General features: G+C 42.1%; 1 protein-coding gene across 1 annotated transcript; it reads right to left on the bottom strand.

Annotated features, from left to right (window-relative positions):
* Positions 1-95: 95 nt before the first annotated feature.
* LOC103556829 (uncharacterized) lies at positions 96-26,446 on the bottom strand. Its single transcript, XM_070601119.1, has 3 exons — positions 25,814-26,446; positions 4,773-4,851; positions 96-1,517 (listed from the first exon to the last, which is right to left on the bottom strand). Exons 1-3 carry the CDS (start codon positions 26,225-26,227, stop codon positions 1,252-1,254), a joined length of 759 nt encoding a protein of 252 aa, XP_070457220.1. The 5' UTR covers positions 26,228-26,446; the 3' UTR covers positions 96-1,251.
* Between the last annotated feature and the right edge of the window lie 1,038 nt (positions 26,447-27,484).

The following is a 27,484-nucleotide window of genomic DNA, read 5'->3' as shown; positions in this document are numbered from 1 at the left end:
ATTCATATATCAGAGAGTTGTAGTTGGATGATATGGGGAGAAAAGGGAAGTAGGAGAGAGAGAGGAAAGGGAAGAAGAACGAAGAAAAGCACTTCTTTTCATTAGGAAAGGCATTTTATTTCCAGAGGGAAATGTTGCAAGATAAATTTATCTTCCCCAACCAAGAGGCCCTTCTGAAAACGCTCCCCAGCCGATGGGCCAGTCCATCCCTTGGGGGCAGTGCTCTCTCCAACTAGCTCATTGGTTTTCCTTAGACTAGGCACCAGCTCAGTGCCTCAGTTTATCTTTTCTTGCCGTCTGAAAATGTAATTTACCCTGCTGACTGATGGGGATGTTGTCAAACATGCTGAACACCTTGGAACATAACCTGTTCATGAATGAAAGCTCTGTCTGTGGGAATTTCATTCCCCTGACACTCAGCAGCAGCCAGTGCCACCGCTGTGGGACATTTACCATGTGCCAGCACTGTGGGCAACAATTTCTGTCCAAGACCTCACTGAAATTTAACAATATTTTTAATACAAATATACAACCACCAGGGAGGAAGTTTTCTCCATTCTACAGCGAAGGAAGCCGAAACGCAGGAAAGGAAAGTGATTCATTACAAAGGTGATAAGTGGCTGAATCCAGACCTGGATCTGCGTCTGACTCCAGAGTCCAGGTCGTCTCAAAAGAGTCTTAAATTAGATGAGATCAAACAGTGGAAGAGTGAGTTGTGGGGAGTGGGAGTTAGGGAAAAGCTAAAGAGTATTTCAAAGCAAAGTTGGACTTATCCACGCCACTGTCAAGCCCACACATTCGTACAGAGAATTGATTGTTGACTGGAAAGTGCTAAGAGTGACAGTCCTTTGGGTTCCAGGCCAGGCGCTTCGTCCTGACCACGGCCCCACCCCTTACTCTCCTTTGGTCTCTTTCAATCTTATCTGCAAAATGAGATGGTCTCTTGGGGCCCTTTCAGCTCTGAAACATTCCCTGAGGATTCCCAGTGGTAGCCTATTTCTGGGGAGCCTGAAGCATGTCACACACCATCCAAAAAAGGAGGTTAGATGCAAAAACACAAAATTAGGCCAGCAGCACCTGCAGGACTGTCTGTAGGACTAGTGAATATAGGGTGTCCAGACATTAAAACCAGCAAATGCATTGGGCCAAACGGGTTGGTGTGCTAAGTTTCAGTTGATCGTATTGCTGTACTAGTTACTGTCTGTCCTGGATATTATTGCTGTGTAACAAGTGACCCAAAGACTAGTGGCTTCAACCAACTATTTCATTTTGCTCACAATTTGTGGGTAAGGAATTTGGAAAGGACTCAGCTGGGCTGTTTAACTCTGATCCATGTGCATCAGCGGGGGCGGGGGGGCAGTGCTGGGGCTGGAGGATACCCTTCCAAGTGGCCTCCTCACTCACACATCTGGAACCTCTCTCCACATGGCTTCTCATCCAGTGAGTCCCTTCTTGTGGCGTAGACTTCTCCCAGCCTGGCGGTCTCAGGATATTCATACTTCTAACATGGCAGTTGGCTTCCAAAAGAACAAGACAAAAGCTGTTAGTCCTCTTAGAGGCTATGCCCAGAAGTGGAATAGTGTCACTTCCATCACACCCTATTAGTCAAAGAATCACAGAGTGGCCCAGATTCAAATGAGGGGAAACAGCCTCCACCTCCCAGTGGCAAGGCTGTCAGTCTCCATGGTGTCCTACCTCAGGGTCTGGCCAGAAAGAACCCAGATGACTGCTGGATTGAGAGAAAGTGGAATGATGCAGGATGTAGGACTACAATTACCCACTGGGTAGGGCAGCTTCTCTGGGCAGACTTAGCAGTAGCTTTGCCTGCCCAGCATCCGTGATCCAACCAGCTCTCTTCTGGCAACAGCACCTTGGGGAACCTGACCTCAGCTCTCAATTCACTTGCTTTGGATTAAGGGTAGATTTTACCCCTGGAACATGTCACTTGAGCCTCACTGATCATCATCAGTGCCTAGAACACTGCCTGGCAGGCACAGAATAGGTGCTCAACATGAATGAATGAAAGGACAAGATTTCACCCCTCTGGGCACAAGGATTGTTTCAGGGATGGATTCATGGTTCAAATTCTAGGGCTTTTACTAGAATGACTAGGAAAGAGGCATCCTCCTTATGCTGGACTTGGAGTTGTGGGCATGTAGCCTAAAGCCATTGAGAGACACCACAAGGTAAAGCCCTGTAAGAGAATGGAGTTGGTCCAGGGGAAAGGAAAGCTCAGAGATGAAAAGAGAAAGACAGAGTCTTGGTGACATCATTCGACACCCAGCTGTGCCTAAAGTTAGTCCATCTCCTGGACGATTCAACGAAATGGCTAAAATCCAAAAGACTGACATCACCAAATGTTGGCCAAGACGTGGAACAACAAGAACTCATTCATTGCTGGTGGGAATGCAAAATGGTTTACCTGCTGTGGGGAACAGTTGGTAGTTTCTTAAAAATCTAAATATAGTCTTACCCTACAATCCAACAATGGTGCTCATTTACCCAAATGAGTTAAAAATATGTATACACAAAAACCTGCACGTGAATATCTATGGCGGCTTTATTCATAATTGCCCCAAATTGGAAACAAACAAGATTCCTTTCAATAGATGAACAAATACACAAACTGTGGTACATCCATACAATAGGTTGTTTTTCAGATATAAAAAGAAATGAGCTATGAAGGCATGAAAAGTCATAGAGGAGACTTAAACACATATTGTTAAGTGAAAGAAACCACTGTGAAAAGGCTAAAGGCTGTATACTGTATGATTCCAACTATACGACATTCTGGAAAAAGCAAAGCTATAGAGGGGTTCAGGTGGAGGGAGAGAGGGATGGGCAGGTGGAGCACAGGGCATTTTTAGGGCAGTGAAACTATTCTATATAATATTATATTGATGGATACATGTCATTATACATTTGTCAAAACCCAATGAATATACAACACAAAGAGTGAACCCTAATGTAAACCATGGACTTAGTTAATAATAATATGTCAATATTGGCTCATCAGTTGTTACAAATGCACCATACTAATGCAAGATGTTAATAATAGAGGAAACTGTGTGCAGGGGGCAGGTTGTATAAGAGGGGGTAGGTACATGGAGACTCTGTACTTTCTGCTCAATTTTTCTGAAAATCTAAAATTTTCCTAAAAGATAAAGTCTATTTAAAACAGAGCTACACAGAGTCTTGATGACATCATTTGTGATACAGTATGCCTAAAATTAGTCTATTCCCTAGACTATTCAGCCACAAGTCAATACATTCTTTTTTTAGCTTGAGCAAGTGTGGGTTAGTTTTCTGTCATTTGTAATAAAAAAGTCCTGGTAGTTTTTGAGATGAAATCCAGTTTGGTGGTCAGGAAATGACATGCAAAGACTATGACAAGACACGACTGAAACCCAATGGCAGTCAGCAAGGGTCATAAGGATTTTCCAATAAGCAAGCATTGCTAGGATGGGGCTCCCCATGGCTTTGGTGATCAGAGAAGTGGCAGCCAATATGCCAGCCAGAATCGGGACGCCCAAAGAGGGCTCAAGGGCAGGGCTCTGGACTAGAGAATGGGGAATGGAATGAGCAAGATGGGAGCTGAGGTATTGAATAGATTGTCGAGACAGTTAGGCCCAGGGAGCAAGGCAAAGCCAGATATCAAGAAATGGGGGAGCCTTGGAGTGTCAGACTAGTGATGTCGCCAGCAAGGACCTGATTTGGAGGTGGAAGGAGAGTGAGACGGCAAGGGGGATTGTTTGCTCCCCATGAGGGCAGGAGAGGACCCCATGTGTTAGGCCAGACAGAGCATTCCTTTTGATTGCTGCACTAGCGTACAAAGACGTCTGTTAGGGAAAGCAAACTGAGAGGAGAAAGTTGTGAACCTCTGTATCTCCTGGAAAGCCAGAGGACAGCCCCTGCCCCACCAAACACAGCCTCCGTGAGAAGAGTCCCTTTAAATATAATTCCTGAAAACCCATCAGTTCCTTCAAACCTGGACCCAGTGCTCTTATTTCCTTTTTGATGTCACGTGAGATGAGTTGGTGTTATTTTCCTCCCCTTTTCTCTCCACACCTAAATCCACAACTTTCTGAGTAAATTTTGCCTGTGACTTAAGTGCTACAGAATCATCTGTGGGCGATGCTTTAACTCTTTCTCGAAAGAGGCACAGACAGTGAAAAGAGCCTGGATCTCAGCACCAGGTTCAATGCATGTTTTGACGTCAGTTGATGATAACAAAGTGCATTATTGACCGTGTTTGTAATTAAGAGCTCTCTTTGTAGGCAACTAATCTTATCCTCTTTACTTTCTCGTTAATGACTTTAATTTAGTAAGCTGATGGTCAAGTCTAAAGAGAGAGGTCAAATAGTCCACCAATCCCTTTTCTTTTCTGCCCCCAGAAGAACTGAGTCCATGACGTGTCAAGCCACATACACCAACCAGGATTGACTCATGCAGGCAGGATGACTCCGAGTGAAGACATGGCTCAACAGACAAGGGGAAGCTTGACATGAGCAGAAGCTCTTGAAATGTAAAAACCCAGCATTGTGACACGGTTGTCCAGAGGGCTTCAGAGGGCAATGAAGGGAGCTTTGAACCCCAGTAGTGGCTCTGTTTTTTTCTGTTTTATGTATTGGAGTTCCGAATAAAATTTCCTTGGAAAAGGAGGTTTCACTGATTTTCCTTAAAAATTAAAAGACATGAAAATCACTGCCCAAGAAAAATGAATTGAATAAGGACAAATTGCTACTGAGATGGGGGAATGAACTGGAGTATACCGTTGGCAATGGTGGTCTTCTTTGAGTCAGTAGGAGCACTGGCACTGAGACCTTCCATCCTTTCTTCGACCTCTGCTCCCTGTTCAGTGAGAGGTAAGAAGAGTTACCTGGACTTGCTTCACCTTCAAGGCTTTCCTCCTACATCACCTCTCAGTGAAGTCTACTCTGACCAGACCATTTAATGTCAAATGCTTGTCGCCCGATAGACACTCCCAGTCCCCCATACCTTGTCTACTTTTTCTTTTATTCCTTAGCATTTTATCACTAACTATATAATTTACTTACTTATTATGCTCCCCTGGGAAAATCCAATCTTAATGAGGGCAGCAATCACAGTCTGTCTTGTTGACCAATGAACCTAAAACAATGCCTGGACTATGGCAGGTGCTCACTAAATGTTTGTCAAATGAGTTATTTCTCTTTTCATTCTTGGCTGAGATGAAGGGAGAGAAGGGGAAGAGGACTACAGATTGTGTGCATTCACAGAGCAGTATCTGACCAGGTAATAAAGTGTTGGAAAGGTAATAATGGCCAGATTTTAGCAATTCCTCCCTGGATCCTATATCACCCCTTAATCTCTGCCCGATCTCTTTCCTTGCCTTTCATAATAAAACTTCCCCAAAATTATTCTGCACTCCCCATCTCCATTGTCTAACCTTCCTTCTTGCGTAGATGCACTGTAAGCTTTGCGGCCACCACTCTGTTGAAACTGCCCTCATAATGGTCATTCATGATGTCTTTCTACCAATTTCAAATGCACATTTTAGTCCTCGTGTCTTGACCTTCCTACTTCTTCATGCTTAAAAATCTCTCTTCATTCAGCTTTCAACCTCTTCTGATTTTCTTTCTGCCTCAGTTGGTTTGACCCTTCTTTGTTCCTTCACAGGGCCTCTTTCCTCTGTTCTTGAAATGCTGATGACAGATGCCCATGTGGTATCCTTGAACCTCCTTCCTCTCTCTGTTCACTGTGGATTCTCACTATTGATCCCCGCCATTTCCATGACTTCACCAGTGACCAAGATGGCGATGCTCTCCAACCTCTATCTCCAGCTCAGCCTCCTTTCCCGAAATTCAGATCTACATGTCCCTCTGCCTCCTAGCCATCTCTACACCAATGCATCATAGGCACCTCAAATTCAACATTTCCAAAATCAAACACACCCTCTCTCCCCTAAATCTGTGACATCACTTTCCCCGTAATTGATCAACTCATTGAGCCAGAAGTCATCTATAATCTGTCCTCCTCTTCTAAAAGTCACATTAATAATCAATTACCAAGTTCTATCAACTTTATCTCCAAAGCATCTCCTAAATTATATCATCCTTGGATCTCTCTGTCCTTATTTCTTCCCTAGATTCCTGTAGGAACTTCCTAAGTGGTCTTCTTACCTTCAGTCTTGTCCCATGCAATTAATTTCCCATGATAAAGTGATGTTCTAAAATGCTTTTCCTTAAAATTCCCCAATTATTTTCCACGATCTTCAGTATAAAATCCAGACTCCTCAGTAGGGCATACAATGCTCTTATGATCTGTCTCTGCCTGTCACTTCACCCCTGTCCCCAACCAGGTCCCTCCTTGCAACCAAGCACACACAGCCACAAGGAAGTTCCTCTTCCTGAAACACCCTCACCTGCCTTTGCCCTGGCGATTCCCACTTATTCTTCAAGATTTAATTTATGTGTTATCTCCTCTGCTTAGGTATCCCAGAGCTTACTTCGGTAAAATCACCTACTATCCCTTTCTTACTCTTTTTTCTACCTTCCCGAGTAGGTTGGGGACTACTTGAGAGGAAGCTCATTCTCTTTTACCTCTCTGTTCTTCCCAGAAGTAATCACAGAGCCTGGCTCTTAACAAGTGCTCAATAAATGTATGTTGAATGAATGAATGTCTTCAAGCCGGTAATGAGTATGAGGGTTCAGGTTAGATCTAAAAGAGGGTAGGGCTCATTTGTCACTCTTTTCGGCCCCACAGTATCTGAACTTTCCTCCTATGTCTACAGAATTCCTTTGAGTCTCAGTGGGAGGCAAAGCCTGCCTCCCACTGCTGATGCTGATGGTGTCAATAGCTCACTGTCCCAGTCCTACCTGTGGCCATGGCAAAGGCTCCACTTCCTGCCATCAGATGCACACCCCCTTCCCCAAGACTTTGCATAGGAAGTTCACAGCTTCAGATGGATGGAATTGGAAACAGGGGCCATTAGGCAAATTTGCATCCCTGGCCCAGCAACAGCAGTGGTATTAGTAGCAGTGTCCAGAGCCAGCAGAGTCAGAGGAGCAGGATGCACATCTATGCTGGCAGTGGCCATAGAACTGTCTTCACAGGATCAGTTCTTTAGCATTCTTTGGGGTGTTGTTCCAGGCTGTGTAGCCTAGAGCCTAATTCTCTAGCCTCCTGATGACTCTATAAGCTACCCAGCTATCTTTTGATCAATTTTCTTTAAATCGACCAGAGTTCATTTCTGTTGCTTGCAACTACAAACCCTGACTGGTACCTTGAGGTTTCAAAGGTACAGCATTTAACTGAGATGCAGCACAGAGAAAACTAGGTGACATTGCAGGGGTATCAAAGCCTGAGCAGTCCCAGTGGGACTGTGTGACCTGCTTGCTCAAGTGCCAGCTGGCCTGGATTTTACCCCATTCTTCCTCAAAGCGAGGTGTAAGAATAGATCTGATTATACCTTTAGGGTCTAGAGTAACTTTTTTTCGAAAAAAGAAAAAATCCCAAATGCTTCTCATAGAGTCAAAAGCTGTGTGCTCTGTGGTGTGCTCAGAGTTCAGGACCAGAGGAGACCTGTTAAAGGGCTGCAAGAGAGATGGAGTTTGGCTCCAGCCACCCCTTCTGGGAAGCATGAATTGAGGTGGAATGGCTGTGTTGATAAGCCAGGGAATGATGCCATTAAGAAGAAACAAAAGCCCAGACTGTGTCATCTGCCAGCCTCTTGGAAGCCAGCTTGTGTGAGGACTCGCAACCTGAGTGACACGCCAAGGGGTGACTGGTGAGTGGAAAGCCTTTCCCTGCTCACATAATCTCATGTGCTATTTGCTCAGCGCCCCTCAATGAGATCCTCACATTCTGGCATTCCCCTGACACTTCCCCTCTCCTCCTCAATCAACCTGGCTTCCAAGATACTAGTGCCTCATTCCTTCTTCCTGGTAGAAGCTACTCTGTAGACCAAGGCTAGACAGTGAGTTCATCTGTTAAGTAAAAAACGTATGTCATCATATAATAATTTCCCCTGGTGCCAGTACTCTTACTCTTTAGCCAAATGAATAATGTAGTGGCCTTCTTAGAACCAAGGCATGACCAAAGTTCACGTCCCAGTCTTAGTGAGGTCTTCACAGAGGTGTGGAATGAGTCAGAATGATAGTTGCTATATAAAGAGTTACTCTACCTGGATAATTTGTCACTATTGACCTCTTCTGTCCCAGGGAGCAGAGGCCCAAGAGCCTCCTCCCTCCCAATAATATCCTCCCTACTGTTTTGCTGCAGTGCCTAAAATCACCAGCAGCAATGTCTTTAAGAAAAGGCATAGTTCCCAAACCACTTATGACAATGTAGATGTTTTCTGGGAGGAATCATTAACAGCCGCTAACATATCCACAGATAGTAGACCTTGAGGGAATGAAACTTAAGACAGGGAAGAGGGAAGAAAAGAAAGGTCTTATTCCATCATGGAAGGCAGTCCCATGGATGAGGCACCTTACTGATCATCCTGAAGAGCCAGGGCACTTGGGAACTCAGGAAGATGGGCGTTGGCAGCTCAAATAAGGAGAACACTTGGGAAAAAACCACCCAGAGACCAGGAGAACCATCTGGAGGCAAGGATAGCATGAAAACCCATTGGTAGCATCTCCAAGACCTTTCTTATGGAAGCAAATTGCTCTCATTCACAAATGTCTTCTAAATGCATCCTCCCCAGAACACTACTGACAGTGGCCTGAGCCACAGTTTGGGACATAGGACATCTATGGATGATGGAAGAGGTCATCAAGAGGATATGACCATTGGTTGACTTGACAGCTGGACCTGGGCAATTAGAGGTTCCTTACCTTCTTGCCTGTCCTTGGAATGTATGTTCCACCCACTGTTCCCACACCTGGAACCTCTTCAAGGATGCAGCCTTGAGAGAGTAACGTGTTATTGAGTGATCTGGACCTAATAAGTGACTGAACTCCATTGAGGCCTTTCTATAAACTCTTAAGATCCTGGAGGGTGCATAGATCCACTCATCATATTTGAGTTCCCTTGCTTATTAAAACTGCCACCTACCAATCTAGAGTGGTCTGCCTTTTTCTTCGGTCCGTCCTTTCCCTCCTTGTACAAAGGCCAATTTCAGACTCCACCTGGGGAAATCCTGAGGTTGCAAACCAACAGGGGAAACCAAGGGAGCTATATCATAATGGAAAGACATAAAAAATGGAATTCCCTGGAAAAGCATTTTTAAAGCACTATAAAACTATCAAAGATGAGAACATTCGGGTCTATGAAAATTACAAACCTAGCACACAATCTTTATTGATATTGTCCCAGGGACGTGATGAAACTGCAGGACCCTGCATTCAGCCCTTACACCCAAGCAGCCAGGGCCTCTGCCTGCAGCACTTTGCTCTAGAGAATTCCACGAAAGGAGTCCTGTGCTAAGGGACGTGCCCACTCAGCACCCATCCCCTTCTAGACCATGCTGCGGGTACTTGGGACTCAGGAATCCCCTGAGCAAATCACCCAGGTGGAACCTGCTTCCTCAGGTCTGTACCACTAAAGAACCTCAGGGCAGGTGTGTGTACCTCTATTCAGGAGGAGGGTTCATCCCCAACTCTTTGGGTCCTGCAGGCTGGAGAGTAAATACACAGGTGCCAGAGGCCCCTCAAAGTGCAAGATGGAATCGGGGGTGGCACAAAGAGGAAGATGGGGCTCAGACTTTTTACTCTTGCTCCAGTCCTGCAAATATGAGGAGCAGGTCTGCCTAATGCATTCTTTCTACGTCGGCACATTTGTGAAGGGACAGCCCCATATGCTGTTGGACATCCGCTAGGTCGTGAGAAGGAGGAAGACGACTGGCCCCAGCCGAGCAGACAGGGCGTGCACATCTGCTCCCTTCCTTCCCTAGAGGATCCCTGGGGACAGGTGGAATCCAAACACAAAGACCCACCCCCAGCCTTCCCAAACAAGAGCACGTTCCAAGGCAAACCCACCAAGCATCCTTTAATAGCACAGCTGGTCCGCTGCATCTCTTCTTGAGCTTACCAGTTAAGGCTGAAAAGGGAAGTCTGAACAAGCCCGGATGCCAAGCACTGGGCAGAGTTCCTAAGGGAGGCAGATTGTGTGCAGTGACCTGAGAGGCTGACCCTTTGAAAAAGTGCAGAAAGTCCTGAGACATCTGTAGCTTCCTAGAGCACCCATAGATGCCCCCAAAGTTGTCCCTGGGTGTCCCTCTGCCCTGGTCTGTGGCTCTGACAGCTGCAGGGACAACAGGGCAAGAAAGTGCCAGGTTCTTGAGGGAAGTTTGTAACATACCTAGAGTGAAGTCCACCTGCCCTGTACTCCCACCTCCACCTCTGAAGAAGGTAAAAGGTTGTGAACAGGACAAGAAATCTTTCCCCGACGTCTGGGAAGACGAGGATGTTGCAAAAAGAATGAAAGGAATCGGAAAAGAGGTTTAGTCTGCAGCATCTCTCTTGCTCTGGGTTCCAGATGTGTTTTGAAATACCCACCAGTCCCCCTAGTTTGGTATTTACTGGGCCAGGGTGGATTTTTCCATTTCAGGCTGATGTCATTCCCAGCCTGCACGTTTCCCAATATCCCGTCTGCTGATGCAGCTGACTCCTGCAGAGACACTGACCCATTCGCTCTGGTCTGAGAGGGCATCCTTCCTTCTGTTTTTGCTGCAGCCTGGAAAGTGATGCCTGGAAAAAGGAACTCAACCTATTGCCCATCAGATCTCCATGACGTCAGTCTCTTCCCTTTTGCTCCCCATTCATCTCTTCAAAGCTGGCCCCTGAACCACCCTGGCACTGAGCCCCGGGAAGGGACAGAGTGATTGGGAGGGACCCAGCTTCACACTCAAAGCCTTCTCTTTCCTATTCCACCTGCAAAAAGTTCAGACAAGAGTTTTACTTCCACTCCAGGGCCAAGTCCAGATGCAAAGACATATAGCTTCTAATAAACCTGGGTTGTTAAAAATAAGAAGAGTTTGATATAGAACATCAACAGCCAGTTCCAACAGAACTAAATTTGTGCCGTGGTGTATCACCCCATCCTGTGAGGGGGGACCTCTGTGTGTGTGACAGCATCTGATGACAACTGTAAGATGGGGTGGGTCAAGTTTACGCAAACTTAGCCATTCAAACAGCATGTTGTATAAAAGAAAATGTCAAGAATGGGCGATTTTTATCAGCCCAAGTATAATTTTAATAAAGTATAAGTGTTCCCAAAGCACAAAGCTGGCCTGTAAAGTTTCTAGTTCAAAAGCTATTTATGACATTATCAAAAGGGTAGTCAGAAAAGAGTGGTAATGGATGTCAGTGCACATATGCACACACACACAGACACGCTCACTGATACACATATATGAAGTTTTTATGACTGCACTTTTCTTGACAAAGGAAGCTCTGTTATTTGTTCCTGACCAGGATGGCAATGGGAACCAGAAGTTATGAATGGGAGTATAAAACCCCATTATACTGAAGACACGGAGATTAGATTAAAAAATAAATTCTCCCTCCGAATCTCTAAATCATGGGCAGGTCTTCCTCAGGCATGTTGATGCCTGGGCAAGATTCCCAGGACACAGAAGGAAACTTCTAGATTTACTGCAGAGAGCCATTGTAATGATCTACCGCTTACCCAACTCTGGTCTAAAGTAGAGTTTTTCTTTTTCAGTTTTCCTCATACCCATGCTTTATTTACTGTGTGTGGATGGGTAGAAGGAAAATGAGAGGAAAATGGGACGAAAAGGTGAGGATAAATATTTAAACGACTGACTTCTTTGTTTATTCCAATTTTTCACTTCACGTGTACTCTTCAAGGACAAAGAGAAATTTTACTGCTTTTCAAAGGAGGAAAAGAAGTGTGCGTAACTTTTCCACTTTGATAACCAGAGAAAGTATTTTGTGAGTTGTTTTCCAAACTTTCAACATCCTCCTCCCCCATACAAAATGTAATGTAAAAAAAAATTATCTTGAATTCAACTAACAAATTTTTCATATCAAATTTTCTAAAGGAAAAATGAGTCCAAGTAATTTCTGAAATATATAAGTATCAATGAGCTTCCCCTTGGATCCATGTGCCCCTCCTGTGATGAACAGCAATGCACCATGGGTAGCATGGCCTCGCATCCAGCTCCAGAGGTAGGATCTGACTTGTCTAACCCAGCACAGTAGTGCTATCTCCTTGGGCATCAGAACAGTAATAGAAAGTCTAAGACTTATTTTATGGTTGGAAAAGAAATGCTCTCTCTTCCTGCTGATCTCTCGCCTCCACCCGAGCAAGGATGTGAAATCTCAAAGCCCTGAGAACTACGGGCAGCCACGTGGTGACCATGAGAGGAGCCAGCCTTTAAAAGAAAGTGACACTGTGAAAAGCTGAGAGCCGACACAGAAAGAGCTGGTCTTCTGTGAATCTTTGAGCCACTGTATCAAGCCACTGCAAAGCCTGCTCTGACTGCACTTTTTAGTAATAAAAACTGTACTTTCCTTAATTGTTTGATTTGGGGTTTCTTCCACTAAGATACAAATGCACCTTGTCAGATACAGCAAATCTATGTATCTGCAACCATGTGGATAATTTTATTTTTGCTTATCGAAATCCATCATATACCAAAAATTATGAATTTCTTTTCTTTTAAAGTTATCCTGTCAGAGAGGAAATACAGATCTGGGTAAAAAGAAAAATGCTTCTGAACACCAAAGCTTGGAATTGATTCCTAACAACAGGATGCAGTAAGTAAACAGGGCTGAGGTCACCTCTGCTTGCCAGGGCTAGGGCACAAGTTAAGAGCTGTTTTAGGAACAGCTTAATTTATCTGCTAACATTTTCACTGTTGGGGGGAAGCATCTTTTGTAGGACTAGAAACTTGGAGATCAACCACTTGAACCAAGTCAGCAAATGCATAGCTTTTGTGACTTCACACTTCTAAGGAATATTTAACACCAACTGCGGTCTAAATTAAGCTTAAAATGATTCAGTGGTCCAAGAGAAATCTCTTTTGAGCAAAAACAAGCTACTCTAGGCCAGGGCTGAGTCCAGGAGAGCAAAGCTACCAGCAATAGAGCCAAAGGCAACTCAGAGATCCCCAAAGCAAAGCCTCTGTAGTCACAAGGCCACAGCCTCATCCTCAACTCAAACTCTTCCAATCAATCCCATTATAACTGCTCTTTCCCAGAATCACTCCATCAATTCCTTTTCCACCCATTCTTCCCACAGAGAACACCTTTTCACTCATTGCAAATCCCCAGAGGTAATGAGCACAAAATCCATAATCAAAGAGCAGATGTGCTTTTCAGATGAGGGCAAAAACATTCAGGATACTGAATTAGCTTGAAAGGCTCTGAGAATTTTAGAGCTTAATGGAACATCGCTGCCTTAGAAACTGCTTCTCTATGCCTCATCCTCAAATTTCCAGAAGAGTAAAATCAAGCTCTGAAAGTTCGTGAGACATGCTCAAGATCCATCTAGCAAATTGGTGGGAGAATTGGCGCTACAGCCCAGATCTTCTGACTCCAGAATCCATGATGCTTTTCTCTTCATCAAACTCTCTATGACAGTCTTATGTGTCACCTTGGCTGGGCGATGGCATCCGGGCATTTACTCAAACACTATCCAGGGGTTGCTGCTAAGATATTTTGTAAATGCCAGTTAACATCTACAATCAGGTGACTTTAAGTAAAGAAGATTACCCTCAGTAATGTGGCTGGCCTCATCCAGTCAGTTAAAGGCCTTCAGAGCAAAGACTGAGGGGTCCTGAAGACAAAGGAATTCTGCCTTAAGATTGCAGTGTCAAGTCCTGCCCAAGTGTCCAGGCTGCTGGCCCATCCTATGGATTTTGGACTTGCATATCCCCATAATTTCATGAGCCAATTCCTTAAAATCTTTCTCTATATAGATGGGTAAATAGAGATGTAGATAGATAGATAGATAGATAGATAGACAGACAGACAGATACATACTGAGATATAAAGAGAGACAGAGATATAGATACAGACACACACATCCCCAAAGCTAGACACCCTATTGGTTCTGTTTCTCTGGAGAACTCTGACTGATACACTATTCAACAAGCTAGACAGGGCAAATACAAAATTCCCCTGATGAAGATCAAGAAACTTAGACGGAAATCCTCAGGATATAAGAAACCACTGCCTAATGACTTCTGCAGGGAAGTGGTGATCTGTGAATAAGACCTCTAAAGTGCTGTATCGTGTAGTGAATACCATGGGGAAATCTCCAGCAGTCAAAGAGAAGACGCTACCACTGAGGATTTCTTAAAGCGTTATCTCCTGGCAATGTCCTGAATAAAGGAAAAACAACAAGATCTCTAGTTGAAATAATTTGGTTGGAACTAGTTCCAAAGAAGGAAGGATAAAGCCCTCCCACCATTCTCTTCACAAAACCATCTAGATCCTTCTTTCTTAAAGAAGCAAGTCATGGAACTTGAAGATGAGGTTTGAAAGATTTCCAGTTAGGCGCCAAGTACATAACTCTGCTTTGGAGCCTAATATTTGAAGGATGCCAGCGACTCTGTTTGCAGGGTACGAGGGAAAATAAGTCTACCTAAAGTGGTGATAGGCAGGGCAATTTTTGTTTTAAGTTTTGTCAAAGGAGATTTGACAAAGCATCTTACTGAGTGTGGAATAGTCACTTAAAAACACAATACATCACAGAAACTTCCTTTTCCTTCTTGCCCTGTTCTACCACTCACTTTACAGAGAAATCACCAGCAACCCTTCATGCCTGGCAATGGGCATTGCTTACCTTAAGGATCTTAGGAGATCTTGAGGGTAAAAGAACAATGAGGAAGCTGTTGCGTGGTGTTGATAAAGATTTTTCATTGCCTATTTCTCAGAAACGCTGTCAGCCGGCTCTTGGAGTCTGGCTTCCCCAACTTCTTCGGTCTCCATGAGGCAGAGCAGTGTTTTCCAAACCTGGCTGCCCATTAGAATTGCTGCAGGGGGCTTTTTAAATACTGAGGCAATAGTCCCAGCTCTGATCAATTAAATACAAATTTCTGAGAGTGCTAGTATTGCTATTAGTATCAGTAATTTTTAAAACTCCCCAAATGATTCTAAATGCAGCGAGTGTTGAGAACAGCTGGGATAGAACTATTCGTCAAACAACAAACAGCATGAGCAACAAGAATAACAACAACCACAAAATACGTATTGTATAGATTGAACGTTTGTGCCCCTCCCCACACACACATTCATATGTTGAAAACCTAATGCCCAAAGTGATGGCACCTCACCAACACTTACCTTTTGCCTTCTTGATGATGGCCGTCCTAACAGGTGTGAAGTGATATCTCCTTGTGATTTGGATATACATTTCCTTGGTATTTAGCGATGTTGAGCATCTTTTCATACGCCCACTGGACATTTGTATGTCTTCTTTGGAGAAATGTCTATCCAGGGTCTTTGCCCATCTTTTAATTGGGTTATTGGTTTCTTGCTATTGAGTTGTATGCATTCCTTATCTATTTTGGATATTAACCTCATCAGATATACGGTTTACAAATGTTTTCTCTCAATCTCAGGTTGCTTTTGAATTCTGTTGATTGTTTCCTTCATTGTGCAGAAGACTTGGAGTTTTGTGTAGTCCCACTTGTTGAATTTTTGCTTTCCTTGCTTGTGCCTTTGATGTGAAATCCAAAACTCATTGCCAATACCAGTGTCAAGGAGCTTTGCCCCTATGTTTTCTTCTAGGAGATTTAAGGTTTCAGGTCTTACATTTAAGTCTTTAATCCATTTTGAGTTGATTTTTTGTGAGTGGCATAAGATGAAAGTCCAATTTCATTCTTCTGCACGTGGATGTCCAGTTTTCCCAACACCATTTATTGAAGAAACTATCTTTTCCCCATGGGGTATTCTTGGTGCCTTTGGCAAAGATTACCTGACCCTATATGAGTGATCTTCTTAAAAAGGGATACGTTTGAATTAGCTCTAATTACAAGTGTGTGCATATATCACATTTGAACTTTTTATAAGACTATGTGTTGTTTTATATAAAAATTAAAATCTTTCTGTTTTTAAAGTCAGCTTATTATGTGCAAATGGCAGGACATTCATTACTATTAGTAATAAACAATATGAGACACATCTTTTTGAGATTTGATGTTTTAAGTTACAGAAACTGACTCTCCTCGTGCAGGCAGCTCATTTGAGGGGCAGTTTCTCTTTTTCTGTGGACCAAAGCACGTCTGCGTGTCTGGGTTCTAACAGTTGCCTGAGCTGCCATTTTCCGTCTAATGTGGGACGCCCACAAACCAGCCTTCCTCAACAAAAGCATGAACACTTCCCACAGCAGGTCCTATGCCCTTTGTGGAGACTCCTGCTTCCTCTGATTGCCTCGAATTTCCAAACTCTCATTTCCCCTGGCGAAGAATTACAAAACCAAGTGTGTCAGCCTCATGTTGGAAAAAGTGTTAACTTGATGAGCTCTGTTTTCTTTGGAAAGGAGGAACTGTGAGAGCAAAACTAAAGGCAGTTCAGATCAGGTTAACACATGTCCTTGGCTGGAAAAAAAAAAAGCCTCTAACTTCCCATGATTAATATAGCACATTCATTCAGCTAGCCCCTGTGGTTCCTGGAGCATTAGAGACTTTAAAGTTTCCAGCATACCCAGCGAGTGCAATAGTGGAATTTTTCTTTTTTTTTAACTGAAGTCCAAATGCATGTTATATAATCAAGAGGATGGAAATTCCAACTCTACACATGCAAGTATCTGGAGACCGTGGGTCTTGTCAATGAATTGGAATCTCCTTGGTGGCTCTTTGGTTAGACAGTCGGCCATTGCCTACGAACAAAGTAAACCCTGCTCTTGTATTAACCACCTGTGCAAATGAGGGCAAAGGATCAACTAGGTCATGGGCAGACTGCCAGATTCTGGCTGAGGAGCTGGAAACAGGGCTGCTCAAAAATGGGCTGACCTCTTCCTTTTGTACCTCTCCCTTCAACATCAACACCTCCCTAGAAAAATATTTATTATTCCTATCTGAATTGTAAATGCAGGAGTAACCTCACCTGAAAATGATGCTTTAAAATGCTATGAAATTATACACTCAACTTTTATGTCTTAGTTTGGAATATATATGCCCCTCAGCTCTAAATTGTCTGCAAATTTTGCATTTTCGTCATCCTCTACAGTTTTTTATGGATAATCTCCAATAGTCAAAGTTGTAAAATGTAAATCTTCGTGGTTTTATGGGGACTGTTTATTTTACTTCATTCTAAGAGAAGCCAAGAGGCTGTTTCTCTCTTTTCCAGTTGGGATGCAACTGAATATCTGGATTGGAAAATTCCTGTCTGACTACACTGGGTATATCATGCACTATCATGCCACTATGTTTAACTTCTTTGGAAAGTAGAAACCTAGCATAAGAAATTATCAGGGCTTAAAAGGAATGGGATGGGATTTCCACCAGCTCATTAAGATATCCTCCTTGTTGCAGGGTCGGGGGCAGTTCATGATTTTGCTCAGGAACATGAAAGGGAACTAGAAACCTAACATTTGATTGTGTGGAACTATAAGTTGCTATTAAAAGTTTTTTATGTCAAATCATCTGTCTTGCAGAAAGCTTCCTTAATAGGGTATTTGTTTTTACAGGTAGCCTAGAATTCTATTATCTTCTGTTAGGGCCCGGAGGAAAGGAACGGAGGATTTCATTCTAAAGAAATACAGGAAAACTGGTTTGTACTAGAAAATGGAAATGCAGCCCAGCAGAGTTGTCCCCAATAATGCTTAAATAAGGGGCATGCAGAGTTAGGGTGGGATGAGGGGCGATAGATGTTTACACGCAAATTTGCAGTATGCTTCTAAGCAGCCCTCTATAGATGGTACTCCCAAGACTTGACTTCAAAACAACTTTAAGACATTGAAAATAAAAATCAATTTGTTGAATGAGATCAGTTGCCTACAGAGGTGAACACCTCCAGAGCTTTTCTGTTAATAGGTATCCAGGAGTCTCTCCAACACCAAATTCCAAGTAACATGGCCTTGATGTAGCTTTAAGAGAGCATGGCTGGAATCTGATTCTAACCAAGGAAGTTGAAATCTGATTAATTAAACTATCCTAGGTCTTAATAAAGACTGTGCCAAGAAAATAAGAAGGATGGGCATGGAGCCTAGACAAGGAAAGCAGAATAAGCAGCTGTTTGGTTATTGGTAGTGTGAGTTCTGCACTGCCCAAGGAAGTCATGCTTTGACCAGTGGACTTGACATTCCTACTTTGCTGGAAGAGTTACCCTTGGGTTGGAAATGGATCAGATGCTTAACTCAACTGAGTCCTAGTTTCCCCATCAGTAAGAACAGTAGGAGACAAGTTCAGAGAGTTAATGGAGGATATTTTGTATGGGACCTGTGGGCCACTGTGAAGACTTGATTTTTACTCTGAGGAAACGAGGGAGCCATTGGAGGGTTTTGAGGAGAGGGGTGATTGGGGTTATCAAGAACTAACATTGTAAAAAGATTAAAAGGATCAAATGAGCTAATCCATGTAAAGCACTTAAATCATGCCTAGTCTATTAATAGTGCTCAATAAGTAGTAATCATGATTGTAAATACCATACTTCAGTGATGCTATCAAAGTATCTCCTCTTCACCAAGACTGAATCATGAAGAGAAAGAAAATCTGAATAGACCTATAACTAGGAGCAGATTGAATTAGTAACCTCCCAACAAAGAAAAGCCTTAGGCCAGATGTCTTCACTGGTTAATTCTACCAAACATATGAATAATTAATACCAATTATTCTCAAACTCTTCTAAAAAAATTGAAGAGGAGGGAACACTTCCTAACTCATTCTATGAGGCCAGTATTACCCTGATACCCAAATCAGACACAAGAAAAGAAAACTAGAGACCAATATCCCTGATGACTATTGATGCAAAAATCCACAACAAAATACTAGCAAACAGAATTCCACCACATAGTAAAAGGATTACACCATGATCAAGTGGGATTTATCCTGGAAGGCAAAGATGATTCAATATACAAAAAAATCAATCAATATAACATTATATGACACCACATTAACAGAGTGAAGGGGGAAAACCCCCATATGGTCACGTCAATTGATACAGAAAAAGCATTGACAAAATTTGACACCCTTTCATCATAAAAATACTCAACAAACTAGGAATAGAAGGAAGTTATTTCAACATAATAAGGGCCATATATGAAAATCCACATTATACTCAATAGTAGCATCATACTCAGTGGTAAAAGACTGAAAGCTTATCCTCTAAGATCAAGAACAGGGCAAGGATGTTCACTTTTGCCATTTTCTATTCAACACGGTATTGTTGAATACTATTGGAAGTTCCAGCCAGAGCAATTAGACAAGAAAAAGAAATAAAAGGCATCGAATTTAAAAGGCAGAAGTAAAATTACCTCTGTTCACAGATGATATGATCTTATATGTAGAAAACCATAAAGATTCCACAGACACACACAACTATTAGAACTCATAAACAAATTCAGCAAAATTGTAGCATACAAAACTCACTCACAAAAATCAATTGCATTTCTATACACCAAAAATGAACAATCTAAAAGGAAAATTAAGAAAACAATTTCATTTTGAATAGCATCATAAAGAATAAAATACTTAGGGATAAACTTAACCTAAGATGTGAAAGACTTGGATACTGAAAACTACGAAACATTGCTGAAAGAAATTAAAGACAACACAAATAAATAGAAAGACAAGTTGCATTAATAGATTAGAAGACCTAATATTGTTAAGATGTCAAAACTACCCAAAGCAATGTACAGATTCAGTGTAATCCCTATCAAAATCTCAATGATATTTTTGGCAGAAATAGAAAAATCCATCCTCAAATTCATTTGGAATCCAAGGGACCCTAAATAGCCATAACAAACTTGAAAAAAAAGAACAAAGTTGGAGGTCTCACACTTACTGATTTCAAAACTTACTACAAAGCTACAGTAATCGAAACAGTGTGGTACGGGCATAAAGACAGACATATAGACCAATGGAATAGACTAGAGATTCCAGAAATAAACCCTCACTTATATGGTCAAATGATTTCTCACAAGGGTGCCAAGACTATTCAATGGGGAAAGGACAGTCTTTCAACAAATGGTGTTGGGATAATTGGATATCCACATGCAAAAGAAGGCATTTGGACCCTTATCTTACACTATATAAAAAAATGAACTCAAAATGGATCAAACATCTAAATGTAAGAGCTAAAACTGTAAAACTCTTAGAAGGAAACATGGCAAAAATTTTCATTATATTAGACTTGACAATGATTTCTTGAATATGACATGAAAAGCACAGGCAACAAAAGAAAAAACAGATAAATTGGACTTTGTCAAAATTAAAATTTTTTGTACATCAAAGGATACTAGCAAAAGAGTGAAAAGCCAACCCACAGAATGGGAGAAAATATTTGCAAATCATATATCTGACAAGGGATTAATATCTAGAATATACAAAGGACTCTTATAATTCAACAACAAAAAATAAACAACTCAATTAAAAAATGGGCAAAGGTCTTGAATAGACCTTTCTCCAAACAAGATCACAAATAGCCAATAAGCATGTGAAAAGATGCTCAACATCACTCATCATTAGGGATATTCAAATCAAAACCACAGTGAAATACCACTTCATACCCGTTATGATGGTGATTATCAAAACAAACAAAAACTCTAGAAAGCAACAAGTGGTGGCATGGATGTGGAAAAATTGGAGCCCTTGTGCATTGCTGGTGGTAATATAAAGCGGTACAACCTATTGTAGAAAACAGTATGTCAGTTCCTCAAAAGATTAAAGATAGAATTACCATATGATCCAGTGATTCCAATTCAGGGTATATACTCAAAAGAACTAAAAACAGTCTTGAAGGGATATTTTTACACCCATGTTCATAATAGCATTATTCCCAATTACGAAAAGATAGAAATGACCCAGGTGTTCATCGATGGATGAATATATAAACAAAATGTAGTATATCCATACAATGGAATATTATTCAGCCTTAAAAAGGAAGGACACTCTGACACACGTTTCCACATGGGTGAACCTTGAGGCCATTATGCTAAGTGAAATAAGCCAGACACAAGAGGACAAATACTGTGTGATTGCACTGACATGAGGTACTTAGAGTAGTTAAATTCATAGAGACAGAAAATAGAATGGTGGTTGCCAGGGGGTGGGGAGAGGGGTAAATGGCGAGTTAGTGTTTTGTGGGTACAGAGTTTCAGTTGGAGAAGATGAAAAAAGTTGTGGAGTTGGATAGTGGTGATGGTTGCACAGTAATATGAATGTACTTCATGTCACAGAATTGTACCCTTAAAAATAATTAAAATTCTAAATTTTATGACATGTATATTTTACTACAATAAAAAAATATAGCTCTCCCTTCCTCTGGGTCTATACTCTCCAACGAATTTCTGGTTAACATTTCTCTTTACGTGTAATTTTTTCCTGTGGAGAAAATACATGGCTTAGTCAGCCTTACCCTGGCCATTGGTCCTCAACGCTTACAACTCAACGGGCATTCTGATTTATACATCAAGCTCTTGTAAATGTGGGCATCAAGAGACTGTCTCTTGGAGAAGGATGACTGACAAAACTGAATTTCTAGACAGCAGTGCAGAGACTCGGACACTAGAAGGCAGTGACTGCCTGAGGCTGTGAGGCTTCCTCCAGGCCACCATTTGGGCTCCGGGCATGTCTTGGTTACCACTTCTCTGCCTAGTAGCAAAACCAGCCTGTTACAAAAATGGATGCAGCTGTCAGCTCCAAGGTGGGCCCTGTTTCTCTTCCTCTTTGCAAAACTGACTTAGAGTTAAAATACCAGGAATGACTTCTTGAAACACAATTACTTTCTCGTCCCGTGTCAGGCTGGCTACCTTGTTGGAGGAAGAACTAGATAAAAACTCACACTGTTATAGAAAGACTGTCAGAAACCACCAGCCTACTCGGAAGCCCTTAGTTGCGTGGGATGGGAACTGCGTCTTTCTTACAATGCCGACATTGTTAAGAGAGAGGGAGAGAGAAGAAAAACAGCACTTTCGACCAGAAAGGTGCAGTGTTGGGTCTGATGTGCAATTATAAAGGAATAAGGCAGAAACCCTTCTCCTCCACATGTTCCAGCCTCCCCTGTCTTCCCAAGGCTAAGATGGATGCCTCTTCCATGTGCTCCTGTGGCATCTGGTATTGACCCTTGCATAAGCCTTCTCATACCGCATTGACACTGCCTGTTTACCCAACTGGCTCTCCCACTGGAATGTAAGCAACTCCACAGACTGTGTCGTAAATCATCTTCGATTTAAACAACTTTGTTTCCCTAGGGCTAGTGCTGACCTGGCACAGAGTAAGAACACAATAACTCTTGGCTAAAGAATAAACGCAGTCTGCTGTATTTCATTGACTCTACGATCCCACCAATTACAAGACACTTTCATTGCAAGACCCGGAAGAAAGAAAAAAATTACAATCAGAAGACACCAGCAGTTATAAGACACATACCACTTTTAGGATTGTTATCACCTTGATTTCAGGTCCGGAACAGAGAAGAGATGACCACAAAAAACTTGAAGATTAATTGGTATCACTTTGTAAATACAGACATATGCACATACGTTTACACAAACAAAAACATTTACTTTTTGCTAGTTCACTTGGCGTCTCTATCTTGAGCTTTTCCTCTCAGACCAGATGTTTTTTCAAATTTAAATGAATCGCCCTCCTGTCTGAACACCAGGTACCTAAAGACGGATAGAGGGACTCGGCCCCACTTCTTAGCTATGCTTACGTTCTGAGGCTGAGCTCTAAAACAAAAGTATTATTTGCTGCCTCCATGCAGGCAGCTTAAATGATGAGGATCAGTGCATCCAAAGGGGAAATATTTTTGCCGCCAGGCAAGATTGTAATAAAAGAAGCTCATTCATCATCTGCTGAGGGGAAACATGTCACTACAAAATTACTAGGTAATGAAAAATCTGGGCAGTCCTACGGCACTTTTAATCAGAAAAATCTCAAAGCAATCCCACACTAACGTCAACAAAGCCTCATCATTGGCAGGATGCAAAGTGGGAAGTGTCCCTTTCTGCAGTGTTACACACCATGAAACTAAGATGGAAAAAGGTTAAAGCAAATTAATAAAAAGCAAGCAGGGATAATTATTATTGTACACACAGATACATTTCTGTATAAATATATATGCAAACACACATGGAATTTTAGTTTGATTGCATAACAATGAGACCATGCATGAATACTTTATTGTAAATCCTCAAACACCACACAAATAATAATAATGAGCAGTGGAAGCATGTTGTAATTCAGAGGATGGACTTTGGGATCAAACAGAACTGAGCTCCAATCCTAGCTCTCCCACTTCTTCCCTCTGTGACCTTGGGCAAGTGTCTTTCCCGCTCTAAGTGTCCATGTCGTCATCTGTCAAATGGGATCATAAGATTATGCGCCTCATGGTACCCAGGGTTTGATGGATACTCCACGTAGGGCCCTTAGAAGACTGGCTGGTGGACAGCAAGTGCTCTGTTAAGCGGTAGCTCCTCTGGTTTGAACTAGATTTTATCTATCCATTTATCACGCCCACAGGACCCGCTCTTGATACTCACCCCGGCACTTAATTCTGCAGTGTTTTCATTTCCTCACTCCCAGTTTGGTCTCCCTTCCCTCTCTATCTAGTTTGGCCTCCATAGTCAACTGCTGGTATTTGCTCCCCCGCTGGGGTCCCTTCTTTCTTGCCCCTCCAACCTCACCTTCCTGCTGTTCTTTTTATGACTCTCCTCAGGCCAGAATTATTACAGTGGCCTCTCAGCTCCAGTCTTGCTAACTCGAATCCGTCCTACGTGGCTTTATCTATTTATCTTCCTGGAATGAAATCCCAGGCATGATGTTCCTCTGCTCAAAATTCCCAAAGCTCCGCCATTGCCTACTGAAGTAACTTCTCACTACAGCATTCAAGACGTCCCTCTTTTCACCTTAATCTGCCTTTCCAGATATCTCCCCAATGTAGCCAAACTGATGTACCTACCCTCTGCTACCTTCTCCTACATCCATGGTTTTGTTCATACAATTTCCTTTTATTGCAATGTCCTCCTCTTCATCTCTGTCTTTAAAAATCCTAACCCTCCTTCTAAACCCATCTCAAATTTCACCTCCCCTGCAATGTACCTTTCCAGACCTTCCAAACTCCTTTGAACTGTCTTACGTATGTCTCTCTTTAGGACACATATTCAGCCTTACATTCGGGCTGGTTCATCATAAGGCCCGTCTCACCTCTGTAGTCTATCACGGCTTTGTCCATACCAAGTGGACAACAAATACAGATGTTACCCTGCTGTGTTTAATTGGTTATATTTGAATACACAGGTTTATCTTGAGCCCTGTGTCACATATACTCCTAAAACAGAAAGATAAAATCAAATCGACCCTTTGTGCTTGCTGCTGTACTTACCAACATAGGGTAAGGCCTGGGCTGCTGGAATCTCTACCCAACAGAAAGTCTTCCAACTCATTAAAATAGTAAATCATTACTTCCTTTACCACAAAATAAATATAAACTTGCCTATCATGTCCACTCCGCTAACTACAGTACTACTAAAAATATCTTAATCTGGATGTTGGTATAAACTGAAAATTTAACAAATGTTTTGTTTTCTGTTTATTTGGGGTTTGGATTTAATCGTGCTGGAAAGAAAAACAAACTACAGTTCTTGTTGTAACAGAGGGCTTGGTGAAATCCTCTGTTCCATCTCAGAGTAGAAGACAATAGAACTGAGCTTCCATCCTTTAACATAAGCCTGTAGAATTTCAAGTGAAACTACTTTTTAAAATTATGTTTTAACCCTGTCTTTGCTGGGTGGCAGTTTTTACAGCTAATGAGGCATCTTGGATTCAAGTCAGTAAGTCAGGCAAAGAATGATTTGTTAAACCAGATAGAAAAAACCAATTTTTAAAAATCAGAATATCTTAGTAATGGATCCTCAAAGTCTTCTCAGTTTTTAAAGTCTGTTCCTAAGCTACCTGGCCAGGAATACGACCAAAAAGTGCTCATGGGGTATCTTCAGAAAACACCATTCAAGAAACCTGGCCTCTACACAGCTTCCCCAAAATGGGATTAGCAAGAACTTGAAATGATTGTGCAGCTCAACCCAATTGGAATGTTCAACAATTAAAATTTAGTAATGTCACACCAAAAGGGAAAACAGATAACTCAAACGCTGCCTTGTAAGAGCAACAGCACCATTTTTAAAAAAAATAACTTCTTTCTCCTGCCTTTAAGTCTCACAAAACTATTGCAGCAACATCCATATTACGAATCGTTTTATAAGTCAACTCCTTTCTTTCCTGCTGTGCATGTAGTGATGATCATTTCCAAGTTTTCCTAGACTTCTTTGATACCATGTGATTAATTTTAAGGAGAGGCAATTTCTTAAATTCTATGATCAAACCTTTCATATTGTGGATTTTCATATAAATAAATTCACAGACCAGTAAAACAAAAAATACTTTCCCAGACTATGTTACTCCCGAACTTTTGTTGAGGCACTGTTGGCTCTGAAGCACCAACGGCAGTTAATTGCAGGTCAATTTTGGCCATTGCTAAGGCTCCAGAGCTTATTTTCATTGCCTCCCTCCAAATCCTTTGAGAATTTATGAGAATTTAAAAGGCTTTACACACTTTCTCTCACTAGTAAGAGTTCCCTTCAATGTCTTATTCATTAATAATGTTCAACAAATTTGTTTCCTGATGGCATTCACCAAACGATCAGAGCTCCCCTCCAGCACCATTCCTTCTATAATAGCATTGGGATCACTCACCGTTGGCATTTCAATAATTGATGGTCGGGGGATTGAAGTCTGAAAAGCAACCTCCTCACAGTTCGTTTTAACATCTAGGGACCCAGGCAAATCCTCGGGGGTCTCAACAGGCTGGACCGCAGCATGGTTGCTGGAATTCTGATTTGCACTGCCATTTCTCTCTGAATGGGTGCCGGAATCTCGCCTTTTCTCTGCAGTTCCTTCTTCCCCTCTCGGGTGACTTGGGTGTCCACCTGCTTTGGCCATGGGCTGAATGTAGATAGTGGAATGAGCATCAGTTGTGCTGGGCTGATCAAAGGGAGCACTGTCCCTTGCATTCCCAAAACAAGCCAGCAGAGCTGAGCATGGAAATGGATGCATCCTTCTAGATGGAGATTTCAGTCTTTTGGTGAGCCTTGCCTTCCACGTGGACATGACCCGCAGTAAAACATAGCAACGTTCAAAGGGGAAAAGAAAAATTTCCAGGGGTTCAGATCACCTCCAGTTTCCTTATAGTCACTATTTCATTGCCTGAAGAGAAGGACTTTCTAGTGGTTGCTCCTAAGTAGAAGATTAGGAGGTGGTAGGGCCACCCTCCCTGAGAGTCGCTCCACAGCTAACCCCCTTTCGGAAGAGTCCATCCTCAGCTATTTCACGCTCTTCCTTCCCTGGTGCTGTCAGTGGCTAAAGAAAACTCTCTGTTAGGCATGTGGTTGGCTTCGGTTACAGTCCCCAGGCAGGGCAGACGCTTCAGTGTAAGGTAGTGCCAAGTCAATAGACAGTTGCTTCAGGTTACCTTGGAGGCATAAAGATAATGTAGCCTGATAGCATCCGCCATAATAGCGTCAGCCCGTGTATCAATAACATCATAACAGCAGCATAACCTTCTTTGGTTACCACCTTCAAATATTTATTCCCCCAAACAAAACAGACACCACCCAGTTATCCATCACAAGTGAAGACCCCCCCCAAGAAAGTCCTTGACCTTGGCAGCTGTTTCATTCTTAAAATAGGAGGTAGACTTGAATCTTTTGTCTGGAGAGTTCCATGTTTGGGTCTCATGTCACGAGGACTTTTCTGGATCTTTCTTGAATCTTCTCCCAATGAGCTTCCTGGCTTCAGGATCTATATTGCCCCTTCTAGTAACAATAAATGAGTCTTTGTTAATTTGCTTTTTTACTACCAATGCTAAATTCTTGATTAATTTTCAACAACACCAAGTTAAAAATGAGCCAATGTGAACAATTAATATAAATATTATGTATGTATGAAGGTGGGTTTTGTCCATCTACTGTATGCATTCTTAATTTTGGAAAATAATCCCCTTTGGAATAGAGATCTTCTATTTTAATACATAAATGGTGAAAAATAATAGTAATAAATTATAATCATATTCTAAGACTGTGCTCAAAATCGAGATTTCTTCCCTTAGCCAACCATCTGCTAGGAATGTTAGAGAAATATAATATTGTAATGGTTTTACCATTAATAGCGACTTTCAGGTCAAGATTTCAGGGTGTAGTACCCAATCTAATTTATTCATTTGCTCTCTCTTTTAATTTAATATCAAGATGTGCTCTTAAACCCAGACAGGTGGTAGATGTTACAGCATTAATCCCCAATTTATGGAGACAGAAGCTGACTCTGAAATTTCAAGAGACTAATGCAAGGTCATGCTGCTGAGACAGGCTG

Source organism: Equus przewalskii, chromosome 30 (assembly GCF_037783145.1).
Source record: "Equus przewalskii isolate Varuska chromosome 30, EquPr2, whole genome shotgun sequence".
NCBI classification, from domain to species: domain Eukaryota; kingdom Metazoa; phylum Chordata; class Mammalia; order Perissodactyla; family Equidae; genus Equus; species Equus przewalskii.
This window is presented reverse-complemented; position numbering and strand designations above follow the sequence as displayed.

Coding starts and splice junctions, on each gene's coding strand:
- LOC103556829 (XM_070601119.1), bottom strand. CDS start 26,227: ATGTCCACGTGGAAGGCAAGGCTCACCAAAAGACTGAAATCTCCATCT. Junction 4,852..25,813: donor CAATTATTGAAATGCCAACG/GTGAGTGATCCC, acceptor CTCACTGAACAG/GGAGCAGAGGTCGAAGAAAG. Junction 1,518..4,772: donor GAAGACCACCATTGCCAACG/GTATACTCCAGT, acceptor TTCTTTTGGAAG/CCAACTGCCATGTTAGAAGT.